Genomic DNA, 13,606 nt, shown 5'->3' on the forward strand with positions numbered 1-13,606 from the left:
TGTTGGGGGTCACGTTTGTCCTGGGGAAATAGGCCATGAGAAGCCATCCTGCTGAGCTGGGTGCAGACTCCTCAGTAGGGGAGGCCCAGGCCCCTGGGGCTGCACCACCCCTTGAGGAGCCCCGGGGCTGCTAGGGGCCACTTGGAGGCTGTTTTGTGACCACATCCTGGGCTCTGGGGAGAGTCTGAGGGACACACAGGCCCAGGCAGGCCTCACATCCTCCCTGCTGTCCACATGAACCTTATCTAGGGGGAGCTGCTTCTCGTTCTTCTCTTCCTGCGCAGGATAGAGCAGGTGCCTGTGTGGTTGCTGACTGAACAATCACCCACCCCTTGGGGGTGCTGGGAGGGAATCGCCTCATCCCTTGGGCCTCCCCTTTCAGGATGGGTCCCTCCTCGGCCAGGCCCTTGGCCTCCATCCCTCCGGGTGCCAACACCGCCCCCTACGGGCACAGCCTGCACATGCTGGCAGAGTGGCACACATGCTCAGTTATGGTTCGCAGGTTCTAAGCACTGCCTGGGCCAGGTGAGCTGAGCCCGCCATCTGCATCTACCCCAGCGCTGCTCCCTGAACACAGCTAGGACACCCCAGGATCCCTGTAACTCTGTGACAGCTAGGTGAGGGCAGAGCGGGTTGATGCCATGTGAACTCGGGCTAGAGCTGTGGTTCGCAGTTCCCTGGGGAGTGAGCCCCTGGGCAGCCAGGCCTGTGAGCTGGAGATGCCATCCGGGCCTGTCCACGGTCATGGATTCATGCCAAGGGACCCTGAAGGAGTTCTCAGGACCACCTCCAGGCAGTCTTGCCCTCAGCAGGAACACAATGGGACCATGAGCTAGGCGGGGAAGCAGCAGAACCCACCAGGCCTGTGTGCCTTTGGTGGCTGGGAGACCTGCTGGGGAGAGCTTAGCTGGGCCTCAGCATCTGCCTCCATAAGCTGGTGCTGCAGCCTGGTGAAGAGGATGGGATGAGGGTGTGCCCACTGAGTACACACGAGGCATCTGGGCCGACACTGTACCCTGCCTCTTTCTCTGTCTCAGGCTCATGCCAACTCCAGGGAGCTCAGAGAGGTCTGCGATTTCACTGAGGTCACCCAGCAGGTAGGGGGCAAAGTCTGGTCTTGAACTCAAGTCTCCAATCCCTTATGTCTGCCAGACCTAAGGTGCCCAGAGGCCATGGGGTCTATGGACACTGGAGGTCTTGTGGTGGGCAGTGGCTGCGAAGTGCCAGGAGGAAGAATGGTGAAGCTTCAGGTGTTTCCCCACTTTGACCTGTGGGACCCAACCCAGAGCCTTATGCCCACCCGCATCATTGAGAGTTGGGCAGATGGTGGGCTGCAGGATGGACTCCCTGGAACCGGCACCCACCTGGGTGCTGATCTGAGGCAGTGACCCAAGTCCATGCCCAGGCCCCAGGCACACAGGGACACTCGGAGACCATGGGTGAGGGGTGCATGCAGGGCAGGTCGGACTTTAATGTTCTCAGGGTAGGAGGGTACAAGGCTGAGCAGGCGGCCGTCAGTGCTGGGTGGGGTCCACCACTTTCCCCACAAACAGGGGACTCTTGATGTGGTGGTTGTAGATGATGAACAAGAAGGGCCTGTCGAAAGTGACACTTGGGGGAATAGAATCTGGCACCATGTCCAGAACTGTGACCCCGACAGCCTCTGTTCCTTTCTCATCCATGGTCAGCACTGCCTTGTGTTTGCCCTGGAGGGTAGAAAACAGAGCCATGAGCTGAACCTGCGCTTTCCCCATCCAGTCTGCCCGAGGTCCCAAGTGGGTGCCATATCCTAGGAGCTCCCACATGGACGTCTTGCTACTGGACAGTACTGCCTGTCCCATTCCTCCCCGCTGTGTGCTCACACGACCTCTCCCCTTCTCCATCCCTCTACGCCCCTTCCCTCCCAGTCCATCAGCTCCCTCCTCCCTTCCTGACCCCCCCCTCTCAGTCCCCTGGCTGAGACTCCAGAGGGGGACAATGGCCTCAAATCCTCCCCAGGTGTCTCCCCAAATCTCCTTTCTCACCGGTGCTCTAAGGTCCTTGGGCACAAGGGCTCTGAAGGTGGCCTTCCCAGTGCCCAGTGTGCCCCATGAGTGTGCAACTAAGACCTGCACCCCACTGGCTCTCTGGCCTCTCAATGCCACTGAGCAGCTGAACCCAGTTGGCACCAGCAGCCCCCCATACCACAGAGGGAGAGCAAGAAGTCCTTGAAGGAGTGGACCTATTTCTCTGTGTAAACACAGGGATGTTGAGGCCCACGGAGCAGCAGGCTGTTGGGTCAGGAGTCACCAGCCTGAGCTCAGGGGAGGTCCTTGCCATGCCAGCTCCTCCCCAGCTCTGTCACCTGACACTTCCTGCCCTAGTGCATCAGGTGCGTCCTTGGGAGCGTCCAGGTCTGCCCTGCTGTGTGTCCTTGCTGCCTCCTCCCCCTCATGCCTGGGTCTGCGCCTCCAGATGGCAGTCCGTGGGGCGGCCTTACCTGGGACAGCTTCAGAGGTGTCTGCTCTGTGATCCCGGAGAGGTCAGCCCCGTTGCTGAAGACATGGGTGATGCCCAATTTGCTCAACAAGGGTTTCAGTTCATAGTTTCCAGAAATGGAGAGTTTGGGTAAATGGAGATTGATAGTACTGTCACACAGAGAAGACAACAGCAGCTATTGAGGCATTTCTGCAGTCCTTCTGGGACCACCCAACCTGCCCAGTGTTTCTCTCCTCCTTGTCTCCCTCCCAACACCCACATGGTTGTCATCCTCTTAGCTACCACTGCACACCTGGGTACTGAGCCTTCCTCACAGCCTGGCCGCCACTCCCTGCACTGAGCCCTGGGCTCGCTCCTTTCTCTGTAAAGCAGCAGTGGCCCACCCGCCTCAGCCTCTGGCAGTGACCTCACTCCTGGCATGGCTCAGTCATTTCCTGGGGACTCCCGGGCAGGCCTGGGTGGGGAGTCACCTCGAGTTCTCTTTCACCAAGAACTTGGCAATGAGTTCCTTGTTGAGCGTTTTCTCCAGGTGTTGCAACTTCCCGTCGTCAGGCAGGAAGAAGAGGGCCGTGGTGTTGCCATGGTAGGGCATGAGCAGCACCTGACTGTCCAGTGTCTTGCACTGGAACACAACAAACATGCCCAAGCGTGTCATCATGGGCACCCTCACTGTGGTCGTCGCATCTACGTGGAAGTCCTCCTCTGTGGTGAGCTCCGGGTCAAAAGTCTTCTCCCACATCCCTGGTGGGGGAGAAAAAGGGGGTTTGAACACCAGCTGGTCTGGGGCTGGCACTTGGGTGTGTGCCACACGCCCCATGGGGCCTTGTCTGAGAACAGGGCTCCAATCATCCATGCACACAGGTGAGAGGAAGCCTCCAGGAGCCCTGCACCCAGGGGCTGTCCATGCCTGCACTTGTAAGGCATGTCCTCCACAGAGGCGCGAGGAACCTGCTCCCGGCTGTCGGTTGGAGGACTGTAAGCAAACATCTTGAGCACAAGACCTATTATGGCACCTCCTTGTCTGGGACTTCCCGGCCCTGGCAAGTGGATGGGCAGTCACCACCCAGGTGAGCTCTGGGGGTGCTGCTCCTGGGGTCTCATCCTGGGAGCTGAAGGTGGAATTCATGGGCACAGGGGGCCTCCCTCTCTAGGACACCGAGAGGACCTTGCCATCAAGTAGCCAGAGTGGCAGGTGTCCCAGGACCCTAGGAGCCCCTTTCTCCCTGGATGGGGGAGCAGAAGATAGCTGGGAGGGGATGAGACCATCCCTAAGTCTCAGCAGAGCTGGGAGCTCAGTGGTGCAGGCTCTGGCCTGGGTGTCCTGCACTGCGGGACTCTCCCCTGCAGGGACGGAGCCCCCCGCCTCAACTCCCACAGCCCCCCCGATTCCTTGTCTGGGATAGGGTGGGGGCTGCCTCAGAGTGCCCCACAGCCCTGCCCTCCTGACCATTCACACACTCAGGGCAGGCAGGCAGCTGGGCCATGAGGTCAGCTGACCACCTACAGTAAGTACTCTGGAAAGTCCAGCAGAGGAATTGATGGTTTTGAGTATTTAGTCCCTTAGGCCTCACACTTCCTTGGGGCTGTCATAAAGCAGATGGAGAAACTATGGCACCTGGGCTGTGACGCACATGGGCATGACCCATCAAGTAGTGCCAAGTTCAAGGACAGGTGATTGGAGACTACTGCAGGGACACCAGCTGAGGCCAGTCGTGTGACCTTACCTTGAAAGTACACGTAATTCAACAGAGACAGCAGCATTTCTGGGTCCAGATCTTTGACCATATCCACAATTTTACCCTGGGTCTTTTTCTCCACGTAGCTGTTGACCTTCATCTTGGCACCCTCAGTGTCTTTGAAGTTGATGAGGAGGGCTTCTGAGTGGTACAGGTTCTTGGCATCTTCCAGAAACTTTTCCCCCAGCTTCAGACTCTCATCCACCATGAGGGTGTTACCAATCAGCAGCTGCAGCTCGCTGTCCAGGTTGTTGGCTCTGTGGAGGAGGTGCTGGAAGCCCTCGTGGATGTCTGCCTTGGCCGTCTCTGTGAGGTTGAACTTGAGGCCCTCCAGGATCTCGGTGTGGGTGTCACCCTTGGCCCCCAAGGACAGCATGGCCAAGGCCAGGGCGATGCTCACCGGGGAGAAGAGGATGTTGGTGGTGTTGGACTGCTGAGCCACCTCACTGTACAAGCTGAAGGCAAAATCAGCCAGGTTGGGGGCGATCTTGTGGCAGGCTGGCTGCTCTTGGTCATGACTGGAGGCATGGGTCTCCTGGGTCTCGTCAGCCAGGCAGCCAGACAGCAGGCAGCACAGGCCGGCCAGCAGGAGGAGAGCCTGGGAGACAGAGGGTGGCATGGTCCTGCAAGAGAGCACAGTGGTGCCAAGCCCTGAGTCAGGGCCCATGACACCTACCAGTGGCCACCCACTGGCAGCGTCCTTGGGCAGCCACGGCCAGCAGACCTGCAGAGGTATTGAGGCAGCACGAAGCACTTGCTGCATTAGGGGAAAAGAGCAGAGAGACGGCTGGTAAAGCCGTAAGGGCTGTCCTGGGCTACCGTGGGTGCTGCCCCACCGCTGTGCGTCACATGCCCATGGGTGCAAACACTGCTGTCCTCTGCTGACCGAGGAGAAACACTGAAACCCAGAGCAATTTGGGCCATGTCCAAGGTCAATGAGAACCAGAATCCCACACCAGAGGTCTGCTCCTGTGAGTCTCACTATGATTGCAGGCACCACAATCCCCATGTTACAAAGGGGAAACTGAGGCACAGGAGTCAAGAATCACTTGGGGCGGGAACAACCCTGAGGGCTTCCCTCCAACCCCATTCCTTAAAGGCTCAGAAGACTACCTTGAACCTGGCAGAGCTGTGCTAACCCCCAGGGGTGTCATTCCTTCTTAGTACCGCAAGGGGTCTCGCTATCTCCCTACTGCATTGCCCAAGAGCCGATGAATCTGAGGATCTGTGGCTGATGTTGCCTCACACAGAATGTGGGGAAGAAATAAGAGGGGAATGGTGGTACCCAATCTTGCATGGGAGGGATCCGAGAGCAAGCGTTAGAGGGCGGGGCTGCAGGTGTCGCCCACTCCAAGGCTTCAGGTGGCAGGAAGAAGAGGACATGCGCTCTGTGTCTGGGAGAGAGACCCCAAGCAGTGGCAAGACCTGTGGCAAGCCAGCCAGGAGAGCAGGCCCTGCCAAGAGCAGAGAAGCAATCAAGGGCAAAGGCAGTGCCATTCACAGGCTCCCAGAGCCTCCCCTGCCCCACAGCTCTCCTTGTAGCACCGGCTGCTGAGAAATGCACCTGCAGGCTCAGCATCACCTGTTTGCATCATACCTGCAAACACTGTCTTCATAGACAGCAGAGAAAGGAGTGCTTGGGCTGGGGATGTGAAAACCAGAGGGGGAAAAGCTTGGGGCTTGTGGACTTCTGCAAGCTTGTTTCCCATCAAACCGCCCAACTTTCACAGCTCTGAATGACACCCAGGGTGCACCACGCATGAGCAAATTTCTGTTTTTCCTCCACCTGTCTTTCCTTGGGGTCAGAGATGTTAATGGAGGCAGGAGAAATTCTGTCTATTTTCACCTGCTGTTGAGTTCTCTCTCATCTGCTGCCCCGATGGTGGTGCCGTCCTGGGGTAGATGAAAATTCTCCCGCTCTGCAGGGCTCACTGGCCAGGTGGGAACTGAGTTTCCATGGGCGGGCATGCCAGATTCTCCCAAGGGTCCCATGGCTGGGGGCTCGGAGGTCCCCTGAAGCTCCCAGCCTTGCAGGGTCACAACTTCTCACTTGAGGAGGGGCCCTGCTCTGCCAGCTGCGCGATGGGGCTGTGGGAAAACGACGTGCACTCACACTAGGCTCTTGGTGAGACGGCTGGCACTCTGTGGAACTGCCGTGGGAGGGTGTTGGAACTACCTCCAGGAGAAGGGAAGAGGGAGGGGCCCTCCTGCTAGGGATGCTGCTGGCTCAGGGAAGGATGGAGAGGACCTGAAGCTGGGATGAGTGGTTTGAGATGGGTTACCCTATCCTGGGTGTCCCATCAGCTGTCTGGTTTCTTCCTTTTACAGCCAAGATTCCAAGGCCCAGAGAGGGCCCTGGCATGGATGCAACCACAGCAAGTCAGTGAGAAAGCTGGGACCGAGGACCAACATTGTGGTACAATGAGTTAAGCTGCTGCCTGAAATGCCACCATCTCAAACAAGTGCTGGTTTAAATTTGTATCCAGCCCAGCTCCCTGCAAATGGGCTGAGGAAAGCAGTGGAATTTGGCCCAAGTGCTTGGCCTCCTGCACCCATGCAGGATACTTGGATGTCGCTCCAGATTCCTGGCTCTGGTCTGACTCCAGCCCCAGCCGCTGCAGCCTTTTGGGGATGTGACGCAGCAAAGGGAAGACTTCTCTGTCTCTGTAACGCTGATAAATTAATACATCTTCAAAAGCCGGGACCAGTCTTGGTTTTCTCATGAGCTAAATTAACCTTGTCCTCGGACTCAGACTGGGTGCGTCAGTGGCGCCGCCTAGTGGTCAGTGTTAGTCCCCTGTTGGGTACATCCCACTTCCCAGCCCTTTTAGCCCTGGAGGGCCTCCAGCCGAGGCCCCAGCCTGCACCCTCAACCAGAGACAGCTGAGGATCCAGTGGGGAAGAGAACGCAGCTGGGGCAGCCAGTTCAGGCTCCCTGTTCCCCAGCAGGTGCCTGAGAGCTGAGTCCATGCTGCCAGCAGGTTGGGCTGGGGTCAGGGCTATGGTATTTGAAGCTCAGTGCCCGAGTTTGAAGCCTGGGAGGTATGTGATTTGGAACATCTCTAAGATAGGAATAATTGCAGTGACCACCTCACTGGGTTGCAGTGTGTCCCAAATGCATTGGTATGTTCCCTGTGAGGTGGGCACTGGGGCAGGGGTTAGGGTGAGGCTTGGCAAGCTCACATCCCATGCCAGAGGGCCTGGTTCTGCATCCTAGCTCAGCTCCTTGTCTCCAGCCTCCTGCTAACGCGCACCCTGCATAGCAGCAGTGGTGAGGCCTCAGTTTGGCTAGGACCCTGCAACCCATGTGGGAGACCTGGCTTGTGTTCTGAGCTCCCGGCTCAACCCCTGCTGTTGCAGGCATTTGTGGAACAAGCCAGCAGATAAGCCTGTTCTCCCTCCCTCTCTTTCTCTCTCTCTCTCCCCTCTCTCTGCCTACCAAATAAACACATAGTTTTAAAAATACGTACACCATGCTTAGAAGTGTCCTGGCTCAGAACAAGGACCTAGGGCAAGCCACTCAAACCCCTAGGGAGGGTAGTGTCCCTGCTGGGGGACTTGGGGAGTATGCACAAAAGACCCACTGTGCATACAGAGCCCCATTCTGGGACCCTGAGCTGCTATTCCTGGCTGTATCACACAGCGGGAGGAGGAAGGCTGGGAGCCCAGGCTGCTCCCTGCCTTGCTTTGAGTCGGCTTCCTCGACTACAGAGAGGGCAAGGATGCGATTAAGGCCTGGCTGGACCCAGGAGCTGTGAGAACCAAACTCTGTTCCGCCTGAGGCCTCGGGACCTTGGCGCCAGACACCTGCTCCCACTTGGCTGACGCAGCTTGCTAATTCCTGGGAGGAGCCAGGCAGGCACGGGGCAGGCTTGGAGAGAGGGCGCACCTCAGCAGCTGCTGTTGCTATGATGACGGAATGATAGGGGCACTGCCAGCTTCTCCTGCTCCCATGGGGACACTGTCCAGTCACCCCTCTCCACCATCCCTGCACCACCACCTGCCGCCTGCCTGGGGTTCCGCAGGCCCCTCAAGAGGTCATCTCCCTGGGACTGCATACTTACATGAACTCCCGATCCCCTGGCCAATGGAAGTGAGCGAGGATGAGAGACAAAGCCCTGTTGTGGTCTGTATTTAAGCAGTGATTGCGGAGGGGTGATGGGGCGGCTGCTGGTGAACATTAACCAAGGTCATGTCAGTTATCACAGGAGCAAACAGGGGCTAAGTCCACTGGCTGGGCACCCAGCCGCCCACCCATGCTGCGTGTACTCAGCATGGAAGGCACACAGCTATCTGCTCCGTGGCTGCAAGGCAGTCACTGTTGCTGGCACAACAGCCACCATGCGCAGTGCCCACGGTGGGTGCAAGAGTCAGGTGAGCTCATTCCTCTGCTGGCCCTTGGTTCTCAGCAGGAAACCTTCGGTGGCTGGCCCACCTAGAGCAAACTCTACCATTTCCTGAGCCACCCACCCTCAGTGCCTGCTGCTGAGGACTCATGACGGTCGCGTGGGATGTAAGACCATTTGACAGATGGGGAAAATGAGACTCCAAGCAGTTGCTCTTGCAAACTCACCATGCCAGCCACATCTAGGGCCAGAGAGAAAATCTGCTGAAGAGAGCTGGGCTGCCTTGGGAAAAGCGCACCACCTCTCTGAACCCGGGAGCGTTTCCACTTGCACCTCAGCAGGTTGGAGCCATCCCCAAGCCTGGTTGCCAGGAACACAGACAACACCCTGGAGAACATGCCAGGCCTGGCGTGCTCCTTCTGCTGCATGTGGCCGGCCTCTGTCTGGCCTGCACGGTCCCCTCCACATGCTGCTCTGAGCTGAACAATGTTCAATTCCTGGATGCTCCTGTTTCTGGCTCATGGAAGGCCACGGAGACCCCATGTACAGCTTGGATCGCCTTGGGACTTGGGAGAACACAGTTGTGGCTGTGCAAATCCCCTCCCCTGCCCATGACTTTGATCCCTTAAAACAAAACATGGCCACCTGCTCTCTCGGCCACCCAGTGCTCCCATGACTGTGCGCCCGGCAGGAACTTGCTCAATGGAAGATGAGTATGTCTGTCCCGTCTCTGATTCTCTGCTGCATTTGCAAGGCACGTACAACTTCTGACCCGGAGAACTGCCACGCCATGGGCTGTGCACCCGCACATTAACCTCCCTGTGCCTCACACTACTGTAACAAAAGTACATACCTTTTTGAGAGCAGGGACTTAAGGTCTACTTACAGCCCGGTGTCAGGTCAACGGATGTCCCTGTTGTCCCCTGCAATGAGGCAGGGGGCATTTCAGGAGCTTCCCTGGAGGTATTGCCATCTCCAGAACTTTCAGCATGTACCTGTCTTACTGGAAGTGGAAAACAGGACTCCCGCCTGCCAGCTTCACCCTCTCTGCCTTCAGAGGCTCCAGTCTTGCCCCTGGGAACTGCACTGTGCAGCTGTTCATAGGGCACCGAGCAGCTGGCTGCACTTCTCCTGCCCTCCCTGGGCCTCAGTTTCCCCACCTGTCACACTGCGTGGACAGCAGGGCCCACCTCTCCTGTCCTGCTCAGGCGACTCGCGCAGTTCTTGCACCTGGAATTCCTGATAGCGCTGAGTGGCAGTCAGGCTTCCTATGGCTGTCAACAGCATGTCCCTCTGCGGCTCTGGACTCTGAGGGCTGCCGTGTCCCAGGGCTGTGGGTGAGCCCAGTCACAGCTCTCTGCCTACTGAGGAGGAAGGAGGCCCAGCTGGTGCAGACAGCAGGTCCAGGAGGGGCGGGGGATGAGGCAGGAAGGGCCCTGCCCTTTGCCAAGCAGACACCAGGTGGCCCTTCCTGGCCCAGGCTGTCCTGTGTGGTACCTGCCGCTGTGCCTGCCATGCCCCGAATGCTGAGCCTCTGTGGGAGGGACAGCTGCACAGGCCCTGAGGAGGCATAAGAATGAAGATCTCATCCTCCTGGCACAGAGCCTGGCACTCTCCTGGCAGGACTCCAGGAAGATGTGCATATAGCCAAGCCAAGTCGGGAGGTCTGGCTGCCCCAGGAAATGTACGTTATAGGCCCTGGCTGAGAGCACAATGGGTACTGGTGTGGGCAGCACTGGGGCAAGTTAAAGCTCCAGGGTTTGCTCTCTTCCTTCTTGGATCTGGCATCCCTCCTGCACACCCAGTGTCCAGGGTGGAAAGCCCCTCCACTATAACTATCAATTACAGCATTTGGAGGCAAGTGCATCATGGGAAAATCCAGTGGGATAGAGGAAAATGGAGAGCAACTGGGGAGACCTCCACTGCCTAGAGAGGGGAGCCCATGGTGTAGACTGGGGTCAGTAGCCAGGAAGGGAGTTGGGGGCAGGTGTGCAAGGGCCTTTGGGCCACGTGAGTCAGGAGAGTGAGGGGCAGAACTCAGAAGAGCTGGATCTACTGGCCAAGCTCCTGGGGGGGGATGGGGCCCAGTCTGCGCCACCTACCCTGCCATGCCCCACCCCTAACCCTGCCCGGTACTGCTCCCTTCCTGGGGGAGAGCGCAGGTCAGTGGAGAAGGCCCATCCTCAGGAGTTAAGTGTCTGGGTCCAGCTCAGCCCTCCACCACTCTTTGTGCCTCAGATCCAGTGCCTTGCACCAGGGCTGTGAAGAGCCAATCGGACAGCGGCAGGTAAATCCTTCCGGCAGCTTCTGGCTTCTGAATGGCCCTCAGCCGGTGCCCACCATGGCAGGACCTTTGGGGCTGTGTGCAGGGTCCCAGCAGCCTCTGGGATAGGCCTGCCCAGTGTGAGTAGGAGATGACAGCTGCACTTGGCCGCAGACTTGGGGTCCAGGCACAACTCAAAGCCACGCTGGAATTTTTCCCTACGACTGCATTTGTTTTGCTTCCACATCCTTCCAAGCACCTGGGCTGAGCAAGGGTGCAGGGCAGCTGCAGCTGCATGCACTTGGAAGCCTCAGTTTGCTCATCTGTCAAGTGGGGGCATCTGTCAAGGGCTCACACAGCTGTGCGGAGGCTCACTTGCATTGAGGAGGATGTGAAGCGCAGAGCCTGCTGGGAGAGTCGCGGACACTCGGGCCTGTCTTCACAAGTGGCCAGGTGAGTTGGGTATTCAGCCTTCCTTTGCCTCCTCCAGCATCTTGTAAATGTGCTACCTTGCAACATCCTGGGGCCCCTCTCACCTTCTGTGCAGCTTCTAGCTGCTTCCTGTTGGGGATGAGCGGCTTCTGCCTTCCCCTCCTCCTGGCTCAGAGCAAAATGAAGCTGATCTATGTCACATGGCAATGCTGTGAACAAGACATCAAAGCACACGGGTACTTGTTAACACGGGTACAACTGAGGCTTTCTTACAGCCGACTTCACTTCTACTCGAACTTCACTCTTGTGAGGTCTGGACCACAAAGGTTGACAGGAACGTGCAGCTGTTAAGAGACTCCATACACCTCGCACAATAGCCCAATTGCTAAATCCTTGCCTTGCAGCCCCTGGGATCCCACATGGGTGCCATTTCATACCCAAGCTGTTCTACTTTCCATCCAGCTCCCTGCTTGTGGCCTGGGAAAGCAGTAGAGGATGACCCAAAGCCTGGAGACCATGGACCCACATAGGAGACCCGGAAGAAGCTCCTGGCTCCTGGCTTCAGATCAGCTCAGCTCTAGCCATTGCAGCCACTTGGAGAGTGAACCAGTGAATGGAAAAGCTTCCTCTCTGTATCTCCTGTCTGCATGTCTGCCTTTCTAATAATAATGAAAAAGAATATCTTTTTAAGAAAAAAGAGAGACTCCATGTGCCCTGAGTGGTTACATTTTTGGTGTCTCTTTGTCTTTCCCAGTAAGACAAGAGGAATGCTGTTACAGGAGCCCCATTCCTGCCGACTCTTCACATTTGTCATATCACCCCCAAAGGCCATGGCTTCCGTGGTGGCCGTGTCCAGGTGAGGATGGGAGCAGGGCTGATGAGGATTCTTTCAGAAACATCTGGCAGGTCTGGGGACACAGGGCAGGAAGGACCTGGGAAGACCCTAAAGCCGTGAACGGGAGGCGCAGGGCCTGCACAGGTGGCCTGGGTCACAGCCACAGAAGATTCCTAGAATTTGCTCAACCTGGACCCTGGCTGCAAAGGTTGCCACTGGCCTTGTCTGCTTCCTGTTGACTCTGAAGGCTCCTGCTTGTGTGATGTTGAGGAGTCACTGGCTGTGGTCATGCAGCCAAGCACATCCCCAAACTGCCCCTCGACAAAGGACGTATCGCCGCTCCATCGTGCCTGGTACTCTATGTGCTTGCCACCTACGTGGTGGGCATAAACCCCCAAGGTCCTGTGTGACAAGGGCACGGAGAATTGCCACGATGCGTCCCTCCCTGCTGCCCATCTTCTCCTTCGCCTTGCTCACTGCCGCCCCATTGCTGCCTGCACCCCGTAACACGTGGTAACAACTGGCAATTAACGAGTGCCTAGCCCACGTCTCCAGCTGTTCTGTCTGATCTTCACATTCAACCCAAGAAGAAATGGACATGGACTCCCATTTTACATGGGAGAACACTGCGTCTTAATGATATCCAGCAGCCAGCCTCAGGTCACTATGAGTTGACAGCAGGTAGAGGGAGGAGGGTTGTTTTTCTCTTAATGGAATTGTATTTATTTCAAAGTTCCACAGAGGGAGAGACAGAGGAATAAAGATATGTTCTATCTTCTAGCTCATTCCCTAGAAGGGCACAGTGGCTGGGGCTGGGCTAGGAGCCTGAAGCTCAATCCAGGTCTCCCATGAGGGTGGCAGGGACCCAAGCCCCTCTGCTGCTTTCCCAGGCCCAGTAGCAAGGAGCCAGATGGGAAGTGGCACAGCCAGGCTCAACCCGGCATCCAAATGGGCTGTTGCTGTCACAGGTAATGGTTCGACCAAAGGCTGACTCTGCCGAGGGAGGATTCAAACATGCCGTGTGGCTCCAAATCTTGGGAGCAACATGCAGGGCTGGGGACTGAGTGTGCCCACCTCTCTGCCTTAATCCACAGCACCAAGTAGGTGGTGCAAGGCGACCAGAGCGAGGCGAGCAGACGCGGCAGGCTTCTGTTTGGTGCTAAGGTGTCTAGGCAGGGTAGGGTGGAAAAATCCTTGAGACTGCTCAGAACTCATGGAAGGCATGTATGTGCTGAGATTAAAACAAGACACAAGGGCTGCTTTGTTCTCTGAGCCTCAAGCGCTGAGCAGAGAGGAGACAGTGGCAGTTTGCCTGTGCCACAGCCAAACCTGAGGCGAGGGGCAGACAGGAAGGAGCTGCAGCCCCCCAGCAGCCACCTGGGGCAAGGGGCTGGCCCATGCCCCGCTGCATCCTGCTCCGTCCTCCCCATGGCTCCTCGTCCAGCTCAGTCTGGGCAGTTCAGGGTCCTGTGACCTTGGCCTCCCTGCCCTGGAGCTGCACAGCACAACTCCAACC

At 57.5% G+C, this 13,606-nt stretch overlaps 1 protein-coding gene across 1 annotated transcript; it reads right to left on the reverse strand.

The window, feature by feature from the left end:
• Positions 1–1,446: 1,446 nt before the first annotated feature.
• On the reverse strand, positions 1,447–9,460 carry LOC101530529 (alpha-1-antiproteinase F). Its single transcript, XM_004584313.3, has 6 exons — positions 9,410–9,460; positions 8,279–8,381; positions 4,203–4,837; positions 2,949–3,219; positions 2,480–2,627; positions 1,447–1,706 (listed from the first exon to the last, which is right to left on the reverse strand). Coding segments are annotated over exons 2-6 (1,248 nt in total). The 5' UTR covers positions 8,281–8,381; positions 9,410–9,460; the 3' UTR covers positions 1,447–1,514.
• Positions 9,461–13,606: the final 4,146 nt, after the last annotated feature.

The sequence above is a fragment of the Ochotona princeps genome, chromosome 26 (assembly GCF_030435755.1).
Source record: "Ochotona princeps isolate mOchPri1 chromosome 26, mOchPri1.hap1, whole genome shotgun sequence".
NCBI lineage: Eukaryota > Metazoa > Chordata > Mammalia > Lagomorpha > Ochotonidae > Ochotona > Ochotona princeps.

Bases quoted from the DNA above. Each gene is read 5' to 3' on its own strand.
- LOC101530529 (XM_004584313.3), bottom strand. The intron at 3,220-4,202 runs GTAAGGTCACAC...CTCCCCCACCAG, and splicing joins GAATTACGTGTACTTTCAAG to GGATGTGGGAGAAGACTTTT. The intron at 2,628-2,948 runs GTGACTCCCCAC...TCTGTGTGACAG, and splicing joins TTGGTGAAAGAGAACTCGAG to TACTATCAATCTCCATTTAC.